Here is a 24,543-nt window from a genome sequence, read left to right as displayed (position 1 = left end):
ACACAGGTAAAACCACAGGGTGGCTCATGGTGTGTACCCACTATATCCTCTCTCTTGAGCAAAGGAATGCTTACTCCTAATAGCTGAGATTCAGGTCTGTACAAGTAGGGAGTAGGATCTATCCTCTTTGAGTTGCTGGATCTCCCGGACAGTTTCTCCACAGCCAAGACGAGGGAAGAAGAGAGACTTTCTTTGTCTTGCCAGAGTTGGCCAGCCAATTCATCCACCGTTTGTTCCTCTCTGTCTTTCCAGGTCATTACTGCCACCAAGTTGGCATGACAATGGTGCACTCCGTACAAACTTCTGCCACATGGGTCACGTGCACTTGACTTCATCTGGATCTCTGGATAACTGCTTGTTGTCCAGGCCATCATAAATCACCTCCAGCAAGGCTAATTCCCTCAGGTACTGGACACCTCTCTCCATGGGGGTCTGCTTGCCTGGGTGACATATAACATCTTCCTTGAAGGGATACCTTTCCTTCACGCCTGACAGGAGTCACCTCCAGAGGCTGAGGACTTGTGCCCCTTTTCTAATTGCTTTGTCAATGCTCCCTTCCCTAGAAAGGGATCCCAGCTGCTTGGCTTCCTTACCCTCTAATTCCAGGCTACTGGCCCCATTATCTCAGCACTGGAGCAGCCAGGTGACAATGTGCTCACCTGGATGATGGCCAAAATATTTTTACCTATCTCACAGCTCACTCAGGGATAGGGATCAGGTGGTTACCACCTCATTTATGAGTTCTTCCTCTTCCTCCTCCTGTTCTCATGACGGCCCTGCTTTGGACTAGTCTGCCTCGTCCACTTCCTCCTCCTGCTCCCTCTTGGAAGAAGCTGCTTCATCCCCTACTAAATGGGCTGACTTTCACTTCCAATATTTCTTCTTGTGTATAGGGGCGACTGATACCAGCACAGTTGGTTCTCTGGTTCAGCTGCAGTGCGTGTGGGTGTTTGAGTAGCCACAGTACCTGTCACCTTGTCTTCAGATCCAGAGACCTTCTCTTCCTCTTAAGGGTACTGAATAGCATTGAACAGGGCTCGGAAGGCATGGGCCAGGCCCCAGCACATTGCAGCGATTTGTGTCTCCTTGGAACTGCCAGGGTGACAGCATACTTTTTCCAAATATTTTACTAGTTTTTCAGGATTCTCCACTTGTTCAGGGGTGAAGTTCCAAAATATTGGAGGTGACCACCGTCCTAGGTACTTGCCCCTTCTATCCCACACACCCTGCCCCTCCTAACTATCCAACCTTGGGGCTGATCTCTGGGTGGTATTCTTAAATAGTTGTTTAACCATAAACAAGACCTGAAACACATTCAGGAGACATAGTAATGGAAACATGCTGGTGTGAACATCCCAAGGATATTCAAAATTTTCAAAAGCTATTTTAATTAGCCTGGAGGAAAAGGGGAAGGTGAAGGAAGGTGGCTCTCCCATAGATTGGCTCTGAAGAGTAAAGGTAATTATCAATAGCTTCCGAGAGATGGCTCCTGAAGTACAGAGATGACAGCAATGCTGAGTACAAATACCACATTAGTCTCACAACCAAAAATTTTATCATATCATAAGCCAGTGCTACACAGTACAGCAAAGCAATAACCTTAATCCAACTCCCAGGAGTGATAAACAGCACCAAAGGGAGTATATACGGCAAGTAAGGTGTTACATAACACAACTCAGAATGAGCGCAACAACTCTGAGAACAAATAAATCAACATTGTGACCAGCGACTCAAACTAATATAATGAACACTTCATAACAAATTTGTTTTTAACACACTCTGGTCAGATCTGTCGTTACCTCAATCCTTCGAGCCCCACGTTGGGCACCAAAAAGGACTACTGTGGTTTAACCCCAGCCGGCCATCAAGCACCACACAGCTGCTCACACACTCCTCCCCCGTGCAGTGGGATGGGGAACAGAATTGGAAAAAAAAGTAGTAAAACTTGTGGGTTGATATAAAGACAGTTTAATAGGACAGAAAAGAAATAAAAAATAATGATAATAATAATAAAAGATTATACAAAACCTGTGATGCACAATGCAATTGCTCACCACCCGCTGACTGATGCCCAGCCCATTCTCAAGCACTGATCGCTGCCCCCGGCCAACTCCCCCGTTTACATGCTGAGTATGATGTCATGTGGTACGGAATATCCCTCTGGACAGTTTGGGTCCGCTGTCCCAGCTATGCCCTCTCTCAGCTTCTTGCGCACCTCCAGCCTTGTCACTGGCAAGGCATGAGAAGCTGAAAAGTCCTTGACTTGGCACTTAGCAACAACCAAAACATCAGTGTGTTATCAACATTATTCTCATCCTAAATCCAAAGCACGGTACTATAACAGATACTAGAAAGAAAACTGAACTCTATCCTAGCTGAAACCAGGATATCTTGCTATGCTTCATGTTTTTGGTACTTGTTTTAAATGAGAAAATTAACAAGTGAAAATAAGTCTCCGTTCCTTTTCAACAAGCAAGTTTAATTTTTGATTCTTTTTTTGGTGAAGATTAAGTAGGGACAAAAAACAGCGATGCTAAGAATTTATGCAATGAGTTAAGCGCCAATTGTACACTCTCATTTGCAAACACTTGAATGTCTACTGTTAGAGACAGATTATTTAAAAACGCAGGTTTTATCAGTTTGATTTAAAAGATAAATAGGCAGGAGACAGCCTCTGACCAATGAGCACGTGTAAAGATCTATCCTGAAACAATGATAACTAAATATTGTTTAAACTTAGCAGTCATAGCCAATGCTTATGTTATAACCACCAGTGAATTAATCTAATAAATTTCTAAAACTTTCCAGTTTTATAACTCCAAAATAGCAGACAGACACAGGATTTTATGAATTCTAAGACATACTTTGTGTCTTTTTACCCCTTTTTTTGTACTTCACAGAAAGGACAGAGAATAAATGTTTCTCAACACTCACCTACCCAATTACACAACTTCTAAAAATCACTTTTTCTCTCTTAAGCCAATACTAAAAAAAATGGTTATACCAGCTAAACAGGTTTTGCTGCTATAACATTTTTGGCAATGGGTGGTCAATGTATTCTATGAGATACTCTGGATAAATCTGCTGCTTCTCAAAGATGACAAATATAGAAGGGTTTGAAAAGCTATTCACACAACTGTCATAGAAGTTTTGGTTGTCCTTCAAGGGAGGCCGAACATAAGAAGAATCACCACGAGTGAACTCCCCCACCAGCACCCGTGCCAGAAACATGGTCTTGAGGAATGAGTCTTCCCTGCAGTAGTTGTGAGAATAAGATGCATCCCTTGCAAAATAGCTTCCTGCAGAAGAGACACCAAGGCAGAGTCAATAAGACACCAAAATTGCATGGAATGAAGTGATACAGTGTGAAAGCGAATTCCCAAGCAAATCCATTAAGCAGTTCATGAATGGCCTTTCCAAAGCATTCACTTGTCCTGTATGTTCTTGTTAGTGAAAATGACCACTACGTATTACCTACACTTTTATTTTTCACAGCACACAGATTAAAAATCCACATAAGTAATGTTTTAAATGTTATCATATTCCTCAAAAAGATTTCCTCCTGACCTTAGATGTCCACATCATCACAGAGATAAGCCCTAGATTGGCTGAGTGCCCTCTTTCTAACTTTATACCTCTGCAGTAACTACTGAGAAATTTTTAGCAAGTCTAGGGTTAATGGAAGAGCTGAAAAACCACCTTTGCCGTAGACTGTCCCATGAAGGCCACAGATTCTCCAGTCAAAGTTTTGCTGACAGATGGCATCAATGTATTTTTTACTGGTCCCATGGAATAAAAATCGCTCATCCGCAGCCTTTCCACCATTGCACTTCTGCATTTGTTCCTTCTGCCTGCAATAAGAAGCAGTATCTTTGCAGTTCCACGGTGGCTGTACCCAGACAGGTTGCAGCCATGCTAGCACTCAGAGCCTTTTACACAAAGAGTACATTCTGAAAATCCTTATGTTAAGGCCTAAACTTTGGGCATACAGGGTATCTTGCAGTCCAGCTGCGTACAAACATGCTTTCATTATACACAAATGCCTCCAGATATTTAATAATAAAAATGTTTTGTTTCATTCACTGCCTATTGGGAGAGGGGGAGGAATTTTAGCATTTTTTTTTTTTTCTAAACACAGGAGTTCACGTTAAGGCTTTCCCTCAGTGAGCTTTGCATTTAGTTTTGAAGGCTGTTTCAGTTTTGACCAGCTATAAACCAGTGTTTATGCCAGACGTGACTGATTATCTGCTTCAAGGCTTTCCAGGAAGGCAGCTGTCCTGGACACAGGCCTGGCAGAAGTCTGAGCCACTTACTCAGGAGCAAGGATTCCTCCCACAGAGTTCATGTGGACTATTTCAACCTCTATGTCTTGACGGTTTTTGGTTTTTGTCGGTACCTCTTTATCTACAACGTTGTTCCTGGCTAGGTATTCAGTGGGGGAGTGGAAGCAGATTCTTAAATGCAGCTGCATTTCAGGAATGCCTTTGTCTATCTTTAGCATACAGCTAACTGCAGAAGCAACAAACTTCATGCACACATACCAGAGCAGTATTTTACACATACCATTGATACAATACCCAGAGAGATGGTTCTGCAACTCTACGAATCCTTTTAATAACTGTTTTGGGCATTGTGCGTTTGAAAGTCCACCTTGACTTTCTTGTATTCTTCAGAAGAACTGTCAAGCTCAATCAGCTGTAAGGAAAAGATTAAAAAGCTACTTTCATCTTTTACTAAAATCATAACAAAGCCGCCCTACCCAGTGCACTACTCAGATCTTTAAAGTCTTGTTTGTGAAGCAGAGGGACAAGCAGCAAAAATACTCTTGGAAAAAAAGGCAAATTAGAGATCCCCGCTCTCTAAGAGTGAGCTCTTACCTAGGGAACATTAACCCTGTAGGTTTAGAACACACAGGTTGCTCTCTCACAGAGCATTAAAGGAGCTGCATGCTTTTGTGCAGCCACCCAGCCCCTTTTAGTATTTGGGCCAAGATATATTTGCAGGCATATATCAAACAGCACCTAAATACATAGAAGAAATGAGCACATAAATAAAAAAAGAATGGAGAATTTATGTTGCAGCAAATCAGAGTACCTCTATACCCATGCTTTTTAATCTCTATACTCCCTACAGCCAGTGAACACAAACTGCACTGCCTGTGATGTTTTTAAATAAATTGAAAAGCCTTTATTCAATCAACCATTTTAGGGAACAGTAGGGGCACACTGCCAAAAATCAGTTCCTTACACGACAGTCCTGAAAGCAAGCAAAGTTTTCTACTTGCATGTTTTCCCTCGGAACATCAAGAATGTCAACGTTAGCCTTCCCTTTTTTTTTTTTTTTTTACCAACAATTTCTTGAGGATTTGCATTTTGCAAGTTAGTAATTTTCAAGCTTCATATAAGAATATCTTCCCTGTAGGTATAGTTACTAGAGTTGACAGAGGCGGTGGTGGAGGCAAGCAGGAAGTCAGCAAAGGTAAACTGTGCAGATATTAACTGGGTGTGTTACAAAGGTAAACAAGTTCACTCCACTGCAGTTATGGTACATTTTAATAAATGATCCCAGCCTGAACTCTGCCGATTTCAGCAACGCCCCATAGATGTACAACAGTCTATTCACACACAGCTCAGAGAATGGCTACCCTGAAGTTTAGAGACACAATTTATCTCTGACGCTTCAGTACATGTTGAACTTCAAAGCTACGTATCTTGGGCACCAGTAACAGTCTTGCTAATACAGCATAAGCTTCAGGCAAATTTGCCAAGGAAAGGGATAAATAATAGCAGTGACAGTCAATGTTGCCATGGTTATACTGCCACCATTTGTTAGTTTCAATTTGGGTGTGGTGTCACCTCTAGGTCTGCCCAGTGTGATATCAGGCTCAAATATACCTGCATTACATTACGTAAGAAACAGTCCTCTACAAAGGCACAAGAAACACTGAACTTGTCATGTAACAAACCTGTACGCAACAAAACTGATGGACAGAATAAACAAAAAGCTCCAAACCTTGAATCCCAGTTCAGGCAGGGCAGATTTGTCCCAGTGAGATGGAATGCCCTTAAACTCTTCTGTATTTTTAAAGCCCCTGTACATTACAATACATTACAAATAAGTAATTAAAACAAAACAAATCCCTACATTTTATGCACATATGATACTAAACATTTTTGCCAAGTTTAGAGAGAATATAGGCAACTGAGCATATTCAGAAAGATTTCAAAATTGTCTTTTCAGTTCTGTACATTAAAATATTTGTTCTAAATTATCATGTCAAGATTTATGGCAGGAAGCAAGATGCCAAATGAGTAAAAAAAATTAGATATACACTGAACTAAACATGAAAGTAGTTCTCTTAGTTGCAAAGAGTTGAATGTACATGTGAAAGCTCTGCCACGCTGGAGTAGATTAGATAAATAAAAATTGCATTCAGTATCATATCAGTATGACAGAAAACAGGGTAGATACAGCCCTCCCCTCTAATTCACTCCAATTTTAATTATTGTGTTTAGCTGCTCTTTTTTGTGTTGTTAAGCAAGCACTGTGTGCTGCAAAGGAATGTGTAAAAACCGGTTGGCCTGTTACATGCAATTATATACAACTTTTCCCTTTGCAGATCCCCACTTTTTGCTCCACCTGTAACAACTACCAATTTCCTCTCAGATTGTCTGGTTGTTCTCAAAAGAATTGTTTCTAAACTTGTACTTAGCTTTGAAAATTACTGATTTCAGATGTCAGAAAGGGCTAGTATGCATACACCTTATTGCTTCCATCTGTATCAGCTGCTCTAATAAGATAGTTCCCTGTAATGAGCACCTCCCTACAACATTACTACATGTTGAACTATTTTCTATGCTTCCACACTTTCTGTGGCCAAGCCCAAACTTCCTTCACCCCCGAGGCTCCCGAGTTGCTTGCAAACTGTTGGCCAGGCTGCAATACTGCCCTGGCTAGACATTGTTGTAGGAAAGGTATGTCCCTTCCCCTCTCAATTTCTTTTACAATTGACCTAACAGCTACTCCTTCATCTTATTTACACCTTTGGAAGACACTGCATTCACAGTGCACTAAATCCATCTCCTCAGAACAAGCAGTTGCAGTTTACCTTGCTCTTGTCTTTTCTACCTCAGTCTGAGAGACAAATTTAGGTCTTCTGCAAACCTCTCTCTCTGTTGTGTAGCGGAGGTTTTTCTGAACCATGGCTGGGAAAAAAAAACAAAAAACAACAAAACCCTGAACAATGAGGAAGATGTTTTAGAAAGCCCTCACACTGCAGCAAAACTTGACACTAAGTTGTTTTGTCAAAAATGTTGGCAAAAATGCACTGAGCTTTTTTTCTTTCTACATGAAGGGAAGTCAGAACAGGATGCGGAACCCACGGTCTGTCTGTATAAATCAGTGAGAAGGATTTCAGTTTCAGTTTTGCTCTTAACTTTAGAAGGAATGATAGACACTGGTAGCTATTTTCCCTTCACTGTTCCACCAGCCACATTTAACCAGGAAGGATCACTGTAAAATAAGTGTTTACTTTTGCTCCACAGATTGCATCCCCTCCTTCTCAAGTTGCAATCAAGATACTGTTTTCCTACATGTGTTTGCAGATTTCAAACACTATAAACACAACCTAACAGCTATCACCAGCCACTCATTTTTACCACCAACAGAAACAAGACACAGCAACCTCAATTTTAAGGGCATTATCTTGGAACCTCTGTAGCTACTGCCGCATCATACTAGCAACTGAGTCAGTAGCAGCCAGGAGAATGAGGCCTCACCTTCTGAGAGAGATACATGGGAAGAAAACAAACAAAAGAAACCTCTTGGCACCACCAAGCCTAGAAACTAAGCTTTGGAAGACATCTACATTGTGTATGTTTGCGTAAGTTACTAAAAGAGCCCAAACCTTAGAAAGGGGATCGATTCACTATGCAGTTTTCCCTTCTAAGCCAGACAAGTTTCCCCAGCCTATAGAGATTACGACATTGCTTTCAATTGAACCAGAAACAACATATCACATGCCCTTTCTGCTTGGTTTTTTTCCATACAGAATGAGACGTAATGGAGAGTTGGACCCAAGGCAACTACACCAAAATGACAGTCTAGGCAGGCTGATTCCCACCACTGCTGTCCCCCATGATTTTTGAAAGGATACCTGGAAAGGCAACAGCTCAGAGAAGACAGTGCCATCACAAGTGGCTTAAATTTCCTGAACTCTTGGGAAACACATCTTCCTATTCTACATAGTCAAGGTATTTCCTCAGCCTTTCCAGACAGGCAGAGCTATGAAAAGAAAATAGCTACATAAATCTTGCAATGCTAAGGATTGTCTGGACCCTACACCTTGCCCAAGTATTCATTTTTCTGCAAGCCAGTGATTAAAGGAGACCAGAAGCTGGCTTGCCAAGTCTTCCAGAAGTTTCTCACCATTTGTGTTGGTGCTGGCATCAATGGCAATGTCACGCTTGGGATTCGCTGGCAGACATTTTGAAACCTAGCACAAGAACTTCTCAAAAATAAAAAGTCTGGAGGAATAGGAATGCCACTTTACTTATGTGAACAGCTGTTACCCTGAGAACTTTGATAGAAGCTCTGTCGCTGTAAGCATTGCAGTTCAAAGCTCAAATTTTTATCTCTTATCTCCTATAGTAATGTAGTTTAAAACCACAAAAGACCTGGGAGGGAGGAAGGGAGGGACAAAATAAAAAAAAAAAAGAAAAAAAAAAGGCAAATGGAACCTACTTCCAAAATTGAGTTCATACTCATGTCTTCCAGCTTTGAAGTTCAGTGTTGGAGAACCTTTGGCTATATAAGCTTTCTCCAGGTCATCACTGGAAACAGTGGAAGCTGCATAATCATCATCCTGTCAGGCCAAAACCAGACAAAAAAAAAAGATTTTCTTGGTCTGAAGCAAGTTTAAAAACCAACAACTGTCATATGGTATGGTGGCTGCAGTCGGTATCAGCTTTTGGGCATGATAGTAGCTATCAGGCAAAAGCTATATATTAAGCAGTTGAAACTACCCCTAAAACAAACCAAGCAGTGTTATGAAGCCTAAACTTACAGTGCCAGGTGCATGCTGTGAACACTACTATTGAGACTGCACATTCCCCAACTAGACCTCAGCCATGATGCAGAGAGTACTACTGGAACCTTGGGAAAGGAAGTTTTAGTCAGGAGCAATGAAAAGAATGTATTCATGGGATCCTATCTGACATGACTCACTGAAGAATTATCTGTCAATAATATTTCTGACTCACCAGTGAGCACTCTACTACCTGAGCCAATCAAATTCACAAGGAAAAGACCCCATTAGGCCTCTAAAGTCCATCTGTACAGTATGAGCGAGGGAGGGAGAGGGTGACAAAACAGGAGGAGGATATAAACACTGCGCCACTTTTTCAGTAGTTCCGCACTTTTAACCAGAGTTGAGGGCCTCCCCATTTCTCCACACTTACTTTTTTTCCATACTCCCGCCACTGGCCATATTCATCTTTCCAGTACCAGATCCATTCTGTTGTAAGAATGAAGTGAGGGGGTTTGGTCACAGAGGAGGCTGTAGAAAGACGTCTAACCTTTGCAAACCCACAGCACATATTCAGAAAACAGATACATGGCCAGACAGAGCCACTTTCAGTAACACCGTTACCAGATCTATGAAAAAAAAGGAGAAAAAAAAAAAATCAGAACTGTTCGTGAAGCTTTACACATAGGTTCAGAAGCTCACCACAAGTTTGCAAATTAAGTCAATGTCACTCAAAAGCAGAACACAAACCTGCAGTTTCCACAACAATCTCAGCTCTGTCTCGTGTTTGTACATATTTTGCATTACAGTATTACGGCTCACATTGGTTCCATGAGCTGTAACGATTATCAACTCGTCAGTGAGTTACACAAGAAGAGAAACAGTGCAAATGAACACTGCCTTCTTGCTAACCAACTATAGTCTAAACAGAATGCTGTCATAACTTAAGCATGGCTTCAAAGAGCCTCTAACGTAAGAAGGCTAGGTAAATTCTCCAGCATGGGAACACAGCATACTGGTATGAGCCCTTCCAATATCCTCTTCGTGCTACATAACCAGCTCCAAACTCTTAAAAGTATTTCCACATTCTTAATGCTCTCTGCATCCAAGAGTATCTCTCTTTCCAGGTACACAAGGTATTCTATCAGTTCCACAATATGGACTGGGGGAAAAGGGGGCGGGAGGGGCAAATCTCATGCTACCTTTCCATCCTCCAGCTCAAAAGATGAAAGAGAAGGTTACGTCTAATCATGGGGTCAAGCTGTGTATTGACAAGCTCTAACTAAAGACAGATTCCCACAAGTACTTGTGATAACATCACCATTCTCTGCAGTTTTCCAGCCATTCTTAGTGAGGCTTAAGACCTCCTAATGTAGCAGCAGTAGGAAGTATTTATACATTTTTTCACAGCAAAGAATACTAGAGTCTACAGGTCAGTCATATAAAATAACTGTGGTAGATTGACCCTGGCCAGCAACCAAGTACCCACACACAGCTGCTCGCTCACTCCCCCTCTCATCCCTGCACTACAGAGGGCTGAAAATAGGAAGGGCAAAAGCGAGAAAAGGTGTGGGTCAATATAAATGCAGTTCAAAAGGTGAAGAAGGGGGTGTGTATAAACAAACAAACAAATACATAAAGGAAAGCAAATCGCTCACTCACCCTCCCCAGTTAGTTTATGCCCAGATAGCCTCCAAACAGCAGCCACCTTGGTAACCAAAAACCCAACCTTCTTCTTCTTCTGCCCCAGGTTTTATTGCTGAACATGATGTTATACGGTATGGGAGATCCCTTTGGTCAGTTCAGGTCAGCTGTCCCGGCTGATCTTCTCCCACTCCCTTGCCCACCCCAGCCTACCCACTGCAGAGGAACAGGCCAGAGTGGGGAAAAAAGAGAAAGCCTTGACTCTGGGCAAAGCACGGCTCAGCAACACCTAAAACATTTGTGCATTATCAGCACTGTTTTAAAATCACAAAATCCAGAACACAGCACTATACGGGCTGCTATGAAGAAAGTTAACTTCATCCCAGCTGTCGTGGTTTTAAAAAGGTTTCCAAAAATGACTGTTGTGGTTTTAACCCAGAAGGCAGCCAAATACCATGCTGCCACTCGCTCACTCTCCCCCTGCCCCCTGGGGAATGGGGGAGAGAATCGGAAAGGTAGAGATACTCGTGGGTTGAGATAAAAACAATTTAATAATTGAAATAAAATAATAATAATGATGATAATAAAATAATAATAAAAATAGTAGAATATACAAACAAGTGATGCACAGTGCAACTGCTCACCACCCGCTGATCAATGCCCATCCCGACCCTGGCTAGCAATCCCGGAGGAGAGAAATCCCAAAACCGCAATACGAGAAGAGCAAGAGCGCACTTCCCGACCAACACTCATCTATATACTGAGCATGACATTACATGATATGGAATATTCCATTGGCCAATTTGGACCTGTTGCTCTGGCTATGCTCCCCCCGCAGCTTCGTGTGCACCCACACACTAGCAAAGCACGGGAGGTTGAAAAGTCCTTGATTTCTTAGCAACAAGTAAAAACTTCAGTGTATTATCAACATTCTTCTCATACCAAATCCCATACCAAATCCAAAACATAGCGCGCTATTCTAGCTACTAAGAAGAAAAATTAGCTCTATCCCAGCCAAAAACCAGGACACCAGCCAACCTAGTACGGTAACCCAGAGGGTCCTATACAGATTCCAGGCATAAGTCACAACGGATCAGATCTCCAACAACAGTAGATCAGCAAAGTGAGGTCACAGAATCACAGAATCACAGAATGTTAGGGATTGGAAGGGACCTCGAAAGATCATCTAGTCCAATCCCCCTGCCGGAGCAGGATTACCTAGACCATATCACACAGGAACGCGTCCAGGCGGGTTTTGAATGTCTCCAGAGAAGGAGACTCCACAACCTCTCTGGGCAGCCCGTTCCAGTGTTCGGTCACTCTCACCGTAAAGAAGTTCTTCCTCATATTTATGTGGAACCTTCCAGCTTGCACCCATTGCCCCTTGTCCTGTCAAGGGATGTCACTGAGAAGAGCCTGGCTCCATCCTCATGACACTTGCCCTTTACATATTTATAAACATTAATGAGGTCACCCCTCAGTCTCCTCTTCTCTAAGCTAAAGAGACCCAGCTCCCTCAGCCTCTCCTCATAAGGTCAGTAGAAGAATATCGAATGAAGCTACTCATGTAATGACTGCAATAGAATCGTAGCAATTTATAGCCACTAAGGGCCTGGTTCAATTTAGCAAACTCCAAACATTATTAAATTTTGTAAGAGTTTATACCTGGTGTTATGGGGGTCACAATATGCTTTTTCTATTTCTTCCATATTCTTCAAGTCCTTCCAGGTATTACCATCAGAGTACTGCCATCTATATGGCAGGTGAAAATGAGTTCTGATACACTTATCTATAAAAGTTTAAAAATAAAAAAGCAAGAGATGCATTATTTTTACAGGCTATGAGAAAAACTCCAACATTTCAGGGCTTAACACCTAGCTGGTGAAAGTATCAAATGCATAGCTATGGTAAGTGTTCACCTATGGAATCATTACAAGCAGTAGTTCTCAATTTTTCAGCGTGAGCAAGCAAAACTTAATTTTTTGGCTTAGGCAGAAGTTCAGTTTCTGTACGTACTAGATTTTCTTTGTGCATCAAAATGGCTAGCAGGACCTCAGTGGTGAAGGACCATTCAGTCTTCTCAGTTTCAGAGACAAAAATTTACAATGAATCAAGATCACAAGCTCATACAAGGCTATTATTTCATATATAGAATAACAGTGTAGACTCAAATACCTGTGCTTAACCACTTAGTCCCAAAGTGATACTTCTGAGGGGAAAAAAGAAACAACTCATAACAGTGCTTAGTTTTAGGATAACAGGTAACTCATTCAGAGACTTTAAGAAGTCTCTAAGGGTCCAGGCCCCACCAGGAACAAGAGTAGTGATAGCAGTGGCCCGGGTATCACAAGTGTTACTCAGAAATCATTCAAAGAGTCAGTATGCAGTCACTCCTCAATAGGAGTGAAGATCACATCACCAGTAGACATATGCATAAACTTGAGGCTAGCTTTCACAGTAGAACAACCGGCAACTTAACTACAAGGACAGTCAAGGAGACTGTACCACACTGTTCATATGAGAAGGTGTGAAGTATACCAGGGAGCTACTACAGCTCAAGAACATCAAGAAGGAAAAGGATGACAAAAAGACAAGAAACCTGGCACAGCAGACTTTTTCCTGGACAAGTTGGAACATTTTGAAAGCGAGACAGCTCAGATGGAACAGAAGAGTGCTGGAAGAAACAAGAATGTAGAATTCAGAGTATCTTTTGTAGCTATTTGGAAGTAGGACTCCTATCATTCAGCAATCCCTTAGATGAACATAGGTGGAGTAGCCAATCTCCAACACAGGCGGATATTATACAATTTCAGAGTAAAACAAAACAGCTCCTTTGTCTGGTATACCAGGTAGGTGAAACACTTTCCTACCAGCACGCAAGACTACAATGAGATTTAACTAAAGATAAGCATAAGCTCTGAAGTTTCCCCTTTCTGTGAAAGATGGCTTTCACTTCCTCTTTACGAGCAAAGGAAAACAGATTGGACTTGCTAGAGTCACATACCTACCTTTAAAGCCACAACTTTTGTACAGATGATATAAACAGATCTGTTCCAATTCATCATCATTTGTAGTTGAGGACTCTCGGCTAGAGCTGTGTTTTCTCTCTAGAGAGAGGAATTATAAGCCTTATTAATACACTTTTTTTCAACAAGCGTTCTTAAAAGTGCACCTACAGGTAGGGAAGATGCCTAAAAACAGTGTTTATAACTACGTAACTGCATTCAGCTCCAGAAAAACACTGAAGTCTATGATAACCTTGTATACTCAAAAGTCCTATCCCTTTATCCATCCTTTCTGAACCTGGCTTCCCTGTAACTGCTAAATTCCTCAGATACAGTTTTTAGAAATCACCACAAAATAAGAACAGAATCCAATGCCTTTACACTCCTAGATGGCCTTGAGTTAACCATGCATTCCACATAGCTGTTCCCATTGGCAGCTATAAAATCTTAAGTCTCAAAATTCAATACTTCTGAAAATTAAAGCACACCTAAGGCAACAAAGAAGGGAAGAACCAGCTGCAGGGAGAATAGCAGAGATGAACACACACACTTGGATCTTCCATTCTGTTATCTTTTTATTTCCTGCTAAATTATACTTAACTTACAATTCTAAGGAACTTCAAAAGAAAAGAACAAACAAAATATTACATCTCTGAGAAGTAACTAGGATAGCGCTGTCTGTGAATTCTTGTGCTAGACAATCACTATATTAAAGAAAAAAATGGATAAAGTAGTTTATAATCACACAAGTAAACACCACCCCATTCTGAAACAGCTCCCTACCCTTGTTTACCTTTTTTTACCAAGAAAAAAATACAGATATCCCTATTTCCAGTTCCTGTTATGCTTTTCTAACCCCAAATTTAAGATTTTTATAAACACCAAGCACTTTAATTCTCACGAATTCATAATGCCTTGAAATCCACTTCACTTGTCAAGACACAAATCTGTCAATGAGATAGGTGCAAGGTCCCTCCTAAAAGACACATCAAGATGTGAATTCAGTTTTCTTTTTCTTAATGACATCCGTGAGAATGTTACATTCACTATAGTGACTCCTCTTCTGCTGTTTTCAAAAGATAACATCATTTACCTTTGCATGGTGAAGGCTTGGCATCTTCTATGTCATACATGTTCCTGTTGCCATTTTTTATGTCATACATATTCCTATAAATGGAAGGCAGTTTCTCAATAATGTTTGAGCTCATTCCCTGTTTCTCCAGTTTTTCATAACATTCTGACTTTAACAAGTCATGGGATCGCTTGCAGCTGCTGCCGAATCTGCACTGTCCCTGCAAAAAGTACTGGCAAACATGCAGTTTGGTGCAGATCTTTTTATAGGTACAAGATCCATAAGGTCCATCACCTTTGTTATAATGCAAGCAGACCTTGGGTAGAGAAAAAAAAAAGAATTTAAGTATAATGTGCTCATATAGACTGTTTGAATTAATGTTTTTTAAATTTTGACAGCTACGTGTTTCCATTTGCATTTAAAACTTATACAAGTTTCTTCTTTCTTCTTGTTTTCCAAATGATTACTTGGTAGTTTTTCCTTTTCCCTGCTAATGTCTAGAAAGATCTTTCAACAGACAACAACCATCTTACAGACATTCTCAAGCAGATGGGATTTTGTTCCAAGTCACATAAATGTAGGATGGTGGATTTTACTGTGACACTACCCGAAGTCTTTGGTTTTCTAGTTTTGGAATAGTGAACTTTTTTGAACCTAATCTGATGGCAAGAAGTATTGGATCTGGCTGGGATGGAGTTAACTTTCTTCATAGCAGACCGTATGGCACTCTGTTTTGGATTTGTGACCAAAACAGTGTTGATAACACACCAGTGTTTCAGCTACTGCTGAGCAGTGCTTGCACAGTGTCAAGGCCTTCACTTTTTCTCCACTCTGGCCCCCCTACCCCAGGTAGGCTAGGGGTGGGCAAGAAGCTGAGAGAGGACACAGCTGGGACAGCTAGCCCGAACCGATATTCCATGCCATATAATGTCAATGCTATAAAATTAGTAAAAAGGGGAGGGGAGGGGGAGAGGTGGGTCCTTCTTACAAGGTGGCCGTTGCTCAGACTTGCTGGGCATAGGTCTGCTTGTAGGAGGTGGTGACTAACTTCCTTTGCAACACTTGTTTTCTCCCCTCTTTCTTCTACTTGCTAAACTGCCTTTATCTCTACCCACAAGTTTTGTCACTTCTGTTCTTCTTCTTTTCTCTCACCTGTCCTGCTGGGGGCAGGGGAGAGGGGGGTGAGTGAGGGGCTGTGGAAGTGCTTAGTTGCCAACTAGGGTCAACCCACCACAGACAAGAACAGAGGATGCACATTTAAAGTTTTAGATTTGCATTATGCTAACTAAACTGACACCTAACATCTCCAGCCAGGATCAAGCCTCCTCCACTTTGTGATGCTCACTGAAATACAAGGCTAAGAAGCTGTCACAGTACTACTCACCTCTGGTAAGAGGGAAGGGTCATTTTGAAGAAGCAGCTGGCAAAGTTCATCCCTGTTTAAATTCTCAAGTCCATATTGTTTTAGAACACGGAGATTGTGGTCTGAGTAGAAGTTGTGAACAAATCTGCATTCCTTCCTACAAGTCAAGAAGCCCAAGTGCAAAATGAGTGTAACAGACTAGCGCTATTTTATTACCCCAACTACATTAAACAGTTTAAAAAGCACACCAAATCAGCTAGTTTCACAAAAATCTGTAGCCCTCCTTTATAAAGTAATTATGTTATTTGCTAAGCAGATTACGCAATTAGTGAGGATAATTGCCATGCTATTTCCGATTTACAGCCATTATAGCCTTAGCGTAGTCTGCCAATATTGGCATTTTTGACCTGCAGCTCACAACCACGCTTGAGGAGACACCCGAACGCCAAAGGCACGCTCCCTCCCACTCACACCGATAAGCACATTCCCAACCTCTGCAGCACAAAGCGCTCAGGTTTGCTGCGTGCGGCAGCGTGTGCGGGGCGGGGGACACACACAAAGCTTTCACCCTCGCACGGGCCCTGCGGGGGGGGAGCGCCAGCAGCAGGGCGGTGAGCTGGGGGAAGGAAATGTTGCAACCCAGAGTCTGTGAAACAACCGCTTGTGTCTCTCTCTGGGAAAACAAAAGGGGAGGGGCGGGGGGAAGGAGCATTTCTGACACGGAAAGAGCAGCGAAGCCTTTACCGAAGCCTCCTTCCACTGCGCGGGGCACACCAAGCGCAAGGCCGAGGCCCCCCAGGCAGAGCAGCTCTCAGCCGCCCGCACCGAGAGGCGAGAGCGGTCGCAGTACCCCCCCCCGCCCCCGCCCCGTCCGGTGGCACCGCGGCTCATGGAAGTAACAGGCTTTTACCTCCAGAACACTTACATCTTTCCCACACACGCGTTCGGTGAGCACTACCCACGGGAACGGGGCAGCCCGCAGCAGCGCCCAGCCCCGCTGCCCGCCGCAGGACACAGGCGGCCTCGCTTCGCGGCCCCTCAAGGCCAGGCGAGACCCCGGCCCCCGCCAGGAGGGGAGGCCGCCGAGGGGAAAGGGAGCTCCGCGGGCAGCAACCGCGCCCGGGGCAAGGAGCAGCACACGAGCCCGGGGGCAAACATCCCCCCGCCGGGCCCAGCCCCGCCTGCCCGGCCCAGGCAGCGCTGGGGGGGTTGGGGGTGTCCCCGCCGGCAGCCCCGGGCGGAAAGGCGGCGACGGAGGCGCTCCAGGCCGCCCCCCGCCCCTCACCTCGCCTGCTGGTTGCGGCAGAGCCCCTTCAGGTGGTACTTGCAGAGGTGCAGCCGCCCGCACTTCCCCTCGCAGCCCGCGCCGTGCTCCTGGCACAGCCGCACAGGGCTGGTGGCCACCACCGCCACCACCTCTGCCGCCGCCCCCGCCGCCCCCGCCGCCTCGCCGGGCCGCCGCACCAGCGTGAACCGCTGAGCGTCCGCCAGCACCAGCGCCAGCTTCTCCGTCATGGGTCGGCTCCGCAGCCGCCGCCGGAGTTCGTCCTGCTCCAGGCAGCCGCCGCTGGCGCACAGCACCTGGAGCGCTTCAGCTGCCAACGCCATGGCGGCAGCGCTCCTGCCTTCCGCGGGCGGAAGCGGCGCCGGGCGGGCGGGCCGCGGGCAGCCCCGCCCCGGGACGCTCCACACGCCCGGGCCAGGAAACGAAAACGAAACCGGCGGCGCAGGGCATGGGCGGGTGGTACCGGGCTGTGGGTTGTTTCTGGGCCGGGCGGGGGCTGCCCCTCACGGCCCGGGCCCGGGGCCGGGCCGGCCTGAGCGGAGAGCCCTGAGGGAGGCCCCGGCGCTGGGCGCTTGAGGTGCCTTCGCTGCCCGCAAGGCCGGAGTCTCCCTTTGCCTGCTGAGATGCTCCCAGAAACCCAGGGTCACCCAAAAGGCTTTGATATCTCCTCAGTGGGGTTTGGGGTGTGGTTTGTTTTGGTTTTCTTTAACCTGACTGCAGGGAGTGAGGCGCACGAAGTGGTACTGCGTGAGGACCCTTCCCCTCTCTCCTCCTGATGAATTTTGGGATTTATTGGCCATTTTTAACCAAATTCGACCAAAGAGGGGTGGTAGCTGCAAGGTCACGCATCTCCTATAGCAATAAGTGGCCCAGGGGAGATGAGAGACCGCAGCCAAGTCTCCTTCACCACCTTCAGTTACCGGAAGAAGGCTGGTGTATGAATTCAGCCGTTGTTAGACACCAAAAAAACTTCTTAGTTAAGGTTTCTGACCTGTGTCAGTTTTCTGATGATATACTATGAAGGCCACTCTCACAGGCCTTTCCTTTCAATATCTAAATTAAAAGCTCAGTCATGGGCATGCATCTGCTGGCCATGCAACTGCTCTGGTTGCAATGCTCATAGTGCCACCTGCTACACAGTGTTACTGCAGCCTCTTGCACGGCAGCCATGGCACGGGACTGTGGCCAAGCAATGCGCTCACCCCCTGGGAGCTCACAAACTCCTTAGAAGGAGGATCATCTTTTAAGTGCCTTCTTCTTTGGGTCATTTCATCACTCCTGGTGCTGCATCACATTCACTCAGAGACATGCTTTAAATGCTGGTAAAACAGTGATGTAAAATACCATTATTTAAGTCAGACTGGCAGCAGTAGGTATGGGGACTGTTAAAGTGGACGGTGATTCTCACTGAACAAGAATCCTGCCTGCTTCCTTCTTTTGCCAGTCGGGTTCTGTTGCATTTCCCCTTGTCTCGTTTCCTGCTTGCCCTGCGAGATCAGGAAGGGAGTGACAAAACGAGAAGCTAGACAAGTACATTGAATAGAAGGACAGCTATACTAGGTCAGTTAGATGTTCATATAGATTTATAGACTGCCTCTGACAGGCCATCAGGAAGAAACATAAGAGGCTGTAGCATTACTGTCCTTCATCCCTCCCTCCCAGGGTCCACTGATTACATTTCCTGAAACACAGGAAAAGTGCTATTCACTTTCTTGGTTCAATTGCTGATTTTATATTCGCTGATCATATACCCCTTTGTTGTCTCTTTTCCAAATTTAAAAGTTTTGGTCTATTTTAGTCTTTTGTTGTATGGAAGTAAGTCCGTAGATTGGACTGTCTTTGTCCTCCTTTGTTCCTTAAGACAGTCTTTCCTTAAGGGGCGGACCTGCAGATGGTATGCAAGATGTGAGTGCATCAAATGTGCACAGTGGCTTTTCAGTCTTTTTTGTTTTGTCTTCTCAGTTGGTTTAGATGGTTTAGTAAAAGTGTGTAACCTTTAGACAGAACCAACTTTTCTGTCAGTAATTTTCCTTTCAGCTAAAATAACAGTACGTTCTGAAGCTAATTACATGTTTCGTAGATAGGGTCTGCTTCTGGGACTGACAACAGAGTTATAGTCATCACTGATTCTTTCTTGCTCTTAGTCTTAGAGAATCCAAGGTCTCTGTTAAATTCCTCACTAATTACAAAGAAGGGACAGAGATAACAAGACTGTGAAAAACATCTTTGTAGTGTCTTAAATTACTTGATTCACAAGCCCTGACACCAGGAGAAGAGATAAATCCTGTAAGGACCAGAACAGGATCTTCTCCTTGGAGCCACCTGCATGTGTCTAACAGAAAGGCCTCGACCACGCTTGCGCAGAAGCGGGGTTATACAGCAGACAGCATCACTATGGGGGGGGGTACGACCACTAGAGACCCCCAGAGGCCACCCAAGACCCCTTCCCCAATTTAGTACGCACGCCCAAAGACAATTACATAATATATTAGCATATGCATAAGGTTTATTGGAATAAGTGGGTTTTTCTTGGAATTGTATGAATATTCATTTTTCTATAGTGTATATAATGAGTGTGCTTTTGTCCCTCGGTGTGCATATTAGGAAGAGAGATCCCCCATGCACCCAGGGCTGCAATAAATCAATGTCGGCTTTCTAAACTATCATTTGGTTTAGAGACTTTTCTTGGTTACTATTTTCTGGTAACATTCTGTTGCTTTCCTAATAATCCCTACTGCTTGATTTTGTTGATTACTTTTGGGGCTGGAGTGTCATGGTTCATTTAGATATCTCAAATTTACAGGACAACATACTCTGTAAATTGAACTTTATTTTATGAGCTCATTAAGAAAGAAGACAAACAAGCACGTCAAACAAGGGCTCAGTCCCATTTTGTACAAATTTGTCTAAAATGTGAATTCACTAACTCATCACTTCATTAATTCATGAAGTTTCTAACTCACGGGTTCTCTAATTCCTAGCTCGTAACTCGTGTGCCTTTGAGCAAAATAGTTACCTAGCCAGGGGTGAGAGTTCTCATCTTTCCTCCTCCGTCATGGTGCAGGCATCGTCTGTATCACACCAGGAAGCACAAAAGCCTCAGTAGTTTGGCTGCTGTTAGATCAGCTTCAGAAGCTTTTCAGGTAAGCTGATGGTATTTATACCTCCCAGCTTGGAAGTTTGATCTGTGCCATTTCCATAAGTTAGTGGATTTTGAAGAAACTTCCAGATGATTAATATGCAAGAATGCAGGAGATGATGGCTGCAGGAGACAGCAAGCTGCAGGTGGTAATGTCTGCATAATGACCTTTCTCCCTTCCTGTCCATCCTGTCCTACCTAGCATTGCTCTTGCTTTGACCTAATGGTGCTGCTCCCAGCGTAGGAGTGAATAGTCACATTGGAGTTGGGGTTTTCATAGAATTATCCCTTTTTCCCTAGATCTCATTCCTGACCGGTAACAGTTCAGAAGCCATCACCACCCACATGAAGATAGGTTAGTTCCTGCCATCTTTTCTAAATCTACACTGAATTTCAGCAGCCATTTCATCATCCAATGTACTATAGGGTCTTCCAGCAATTTTTCCTTGTTTGCCATAATCACTATTTTCCTAAATAATGTAGTGTTCTCAGCAAATCCTACTGCCTTATCCTCTTTTCCTGATGGTTTATGCGTATGTTGACTAGTGCAGGGCTGAGCAGGCTTGCACTGGGGGACTGCCCTCTGCTGGGAAGAACTTTTGGATATCTAAAAGTCTTCTGAGTCTTGCATGTATACTTGTTAATGCCCTCAAATAGTTCCAATCTGTTTCTGAGGTATAAATTTAAAAAGACCTTTCTGGCTTTTCCTTAGTATTTTCTATTTCTAACACTTTCTGTTCCAAATTGTAGGTTTCAGTGATTTGGCTTCCTGCTCTGCAATTCTCTGGATCCCCTCTGTGATCCAGGTGCCACATTTGCTATTTTCAAGTCCTCTAGTGGCTGGCACTTCTAAGTGAGAGATCACACACCACGGATAAGAATTGACAGAATCACAGAACAGTTGAGGTTGGAAAGGACCACAGGAGGCCATCTGGTCCAAACTCAAATTCAGCTATTTCATCCCTGAGTTGTTCAGAACAGGGATGGAAGCCTCGTAATTTTGGCCTGTTGTCAAATGTTTTCAAATTGTTGGATGTACTGCCACACCAGTAGGAGATATCTTGACTGAACCAACACTTAGGGTACCATCCCACATTCATAAACAACACTGAAGCCAGCATGGTACCAGACAACTCCCATTCTCCCCAGTAGGCCTCCATTTACTTTTTCTGTCCAGTGCCCTAAGACCATCCTATCTAACTGTCTCCCAACCTCTTACATCTTAAATACCTGTCCCAGCATCACTGTGCAGTCCAGGTAGCTGTTTGAACTGCATCTCTCCTCCACACTTTGTTTCTTTAAGATTCTGAAAAGCAACACTAATTTGGTAGAAATACGGCATTTTTTTCATCATAAAATTTGTATGACTGACTATGTCAATGCAGAGGTTAACCTCATAGAGGGAGAAGTACAAAGGAGAGCAGTGAAAGGTCAGCGTTGGATGAGTGTTTGTGGGTAGCTTTACACCATTGCAATTCATTCCATTGTTGGTGTGCGTATCACAAGGAAGTTCACATTGCTGTTCCTGCTTTGCAGCTAGAGTGAGTTTTTTGAGGCTCTGGAGCAGAGCTATCATTGTATCTCTTTTCATGAGAACAAAAGTAAGACTAGGAAAACAGCCAATGATTGACGCAGAGAGAAGATTTGCAGAGCTGCCTTTTAATTTAAGTACCTTCCCGTCCCCAAACACATACCCGAAGTAAATCATAGCTTATTCCTTCTCACGTAAGTTTCTTGTAGCTTGTTTTGTGGTATGTTCCTCAGGAAGAAAAAAAGTACCTCTTTGATTTGATAGAACTTCCTCACCTATGAATTATATATAAGCAACATTTTATTTTCTCCCTCTTCAGAAGAATTTTCTGCTAATGGCAAAGTCAGTTTTAATTTGTAAAATTAAGTACCTCCAATGAAAGACAGCGTGACATGAGACCTCAAGGGCACATAAGGCAAGTGGCTCCTCTTCACCTCTCAAATACCTTAATTAAAGGTAAGCCTGGAACTGTTTTCTTAAATGCCGTTGTAGCATAATTGCATATAAGCTATTCTACCTGCAGTTTATGACTCCTAGCTAGCATGGTGAAGCTCCTAGCTTTGTGTTGTCTATTCTGGAAGATTATGTAAGGAAAATAGGCAAAATAAGACAGATTTTAGACACAGTTGTGAGCTAGAACGTTCTCTGGTGAAACATCACCTTCTGGTTGACATAGCTGCATTGCTGACTTTCAGGGGTTCAGAAGCTTGGAAGTCTGACATGTTTGCTTGCAAATGCTTTTGATTGCCTCTCAACCTTAAACACGTGTTTGGAGGGCTGATCATTTTCCCTGTGATGGTCTGAGAGCACAGTTACTTTTAAACACTTGACTAGACCTGCAGTAATTTTGTCTACAACTGGTCTGTTTATAATGGCTTGTATTTGCTATTTATTGAGCACGTACAGGGTACATGCACCTGTTCCGGGTTAAGTAAAGGTGGCCCATCCATCTATCGTCATAGTCGGTTAAATGTGACAACATCATGATATTTGTAATCATCACGAGTTCCCAATTGGTCCCGTTTATTAACTTAGAACATATATGCAACAAAAGTGCAACAGTCAAGCATGCAATAAGTATATAAATAACAGTGCAAGATAACTTACATTAAAACACACATCTTTCCTGCAAACATGTGGACAATATCCACCAAGGTAAATATATTATTTCTACATAGTACTCTAATTTCTTCACTTACAACTTGTATTTCTGAAATCTGGACTAACTGACAACATCTCTGCATACCAAGCTTACAGCTACAATCCCAAGAGTTTCCCGATGGCAGACTAAACTAAAAATCAACCACCCAACACATGACACATGCACCCAGAACACAAAAGCAAGAAACTGGAAACTCGGTTCTGGTGCAGTACATGAGTAGCACCAGACTGTGGGGCTGTTGGCTGTCCCAGAGATCTCGCAGCCTCTGCAAAGAGCAGGATAAATCCTCATTTTCTTCTCTTACCTTAAGACTGAGCTTATTTTCAGATACTAAGAGTATAGTCTGGTCAGGGCATAGGACAAACTGTCTATTTTACAAGAACAGGCCAGCCTAATGGTATATGCAAGAATTTCTCTTTGTGTACAGTTTGCTTTGTTGCATAAATATGTTTCAAGTGGCCTTGCTTCTGAAAATAAAAACAATTTTGGGCTGAAAATTCACAGTATATTTAGTGATGTTGTTATTTGTCATTGGCATACCTCTAGTTATATTCTGTTGAAGTTTTAGTTACTTGCTGCAGGTGCAATTCTCTGTTTATTGTGCGAGCTATAGGCTTTTGTTCTTCTCAGCTTCATACCCTCAAAAAGGTATTGTATTCACACAGGCCCATTACCTTCTATGCTGGCTTCCTCCATCTTTCAGAAACGTCCTAAGAACCTCTGTTCTAGACTCTCTTTTCCTCTACAGATCAAATGTCTGCCCTACTTTATCCTTGTAAGGACTGAGTTGCGCACTCCGAGGTCTGATCCTAAACTCATGGGGATTAAAGTTTCCCTAATTCAGTATTTCAAGAGGCTCGTCTCTTGCTAGAAAAGCAATGCAGAGCCCTGTCAGCTCACATGTAGACATGTCCCTAAAACTTGTGTGTTTGCTGAAACTAAGCCTCTGAAGCACATCTCTCTTCTAGGACTTCTTAACAGGGTTAATGACCCCTTTAATACTACAGTGATCCTCATATGAGCAGTAAGTGAGCCATGTCCTGAGCAGCAGGATTTTGATTCACCTATGGAAGCTGTGTGAATGGTAGTATATATGCTGGCTACTGCTATGCAGAACGCCCTTAACAAGTGGCTCTGCATGGTTATGTCCAAATGTCTTGCCATGACCAGTCTTATACGTGTGAAAATATCTTAGCCCACAAAGTCACTTCTTTAAAGGACATGGAAGATGTCACAATTATGGGGGGAAAAACCCAAATCCATTGATTTCAGCTAAGTTTTTATGTTCCTGTTTCTCTTAATTTAGAATATAAATTC

At 43.4% G+C, this 24,543-nt stretch overlaps 1 protein-coding gene across 1 annotated transcript; it reads right to left on the bottom strand.

Annotated features, from left to right (window-relative positions):
- Positions 1–1,952: 1,952 nt before the first annotated feature.
- LOC137664290 (protein mono-ADP-ribosyltransferase PARP12-like) lies at positions 1,953–17,728 on the bottom strand. The gene is given in 13 exon segments (XM_068402184.1): positions 1,953–3,299; positions 3,700–3,851; positions 4,564–4,646; positions 4,648–4,695; positions 6,013–6,091; positions 7,109–7,205; positions 8,743–8,863; positions 9,459–9,654; positions 12,335–12,458; positions 13,678–13,776; positions 14,768–15,062; positions 16,131–16,266; positions 17,395–17,728. Coding segments are annotated over 13 exon segments (2,028 nt in total). The 5' UTR covers positions 17,718–17,728; the 3' UTR covers positions 1,953–3,024.
- Positions 17,729–24,543: the final 6,815 nt, after the last annotated feature.

The sequence above is a fragment of the Nyctibius grandis genome, chromosome 5, assembly GCF_013368605.1.
Source record: "Nyctibius grandis isolate bNycGra1 chromosome 5, bNycGra1.pri, whole genome shotgun sequence".
In the NCBI taxonomy this organism is placed as follows: Eukaryota; Metazoa; Chordata; class Aves; order Nyctibiiformes; family Nyctibiidae; genus Nyctibius; species Nyctibius grandis.
Note: the sequence above shows the minus strand (reverse complement) of the source record. Positions and strands in the feature narration are given on the sequence as shown.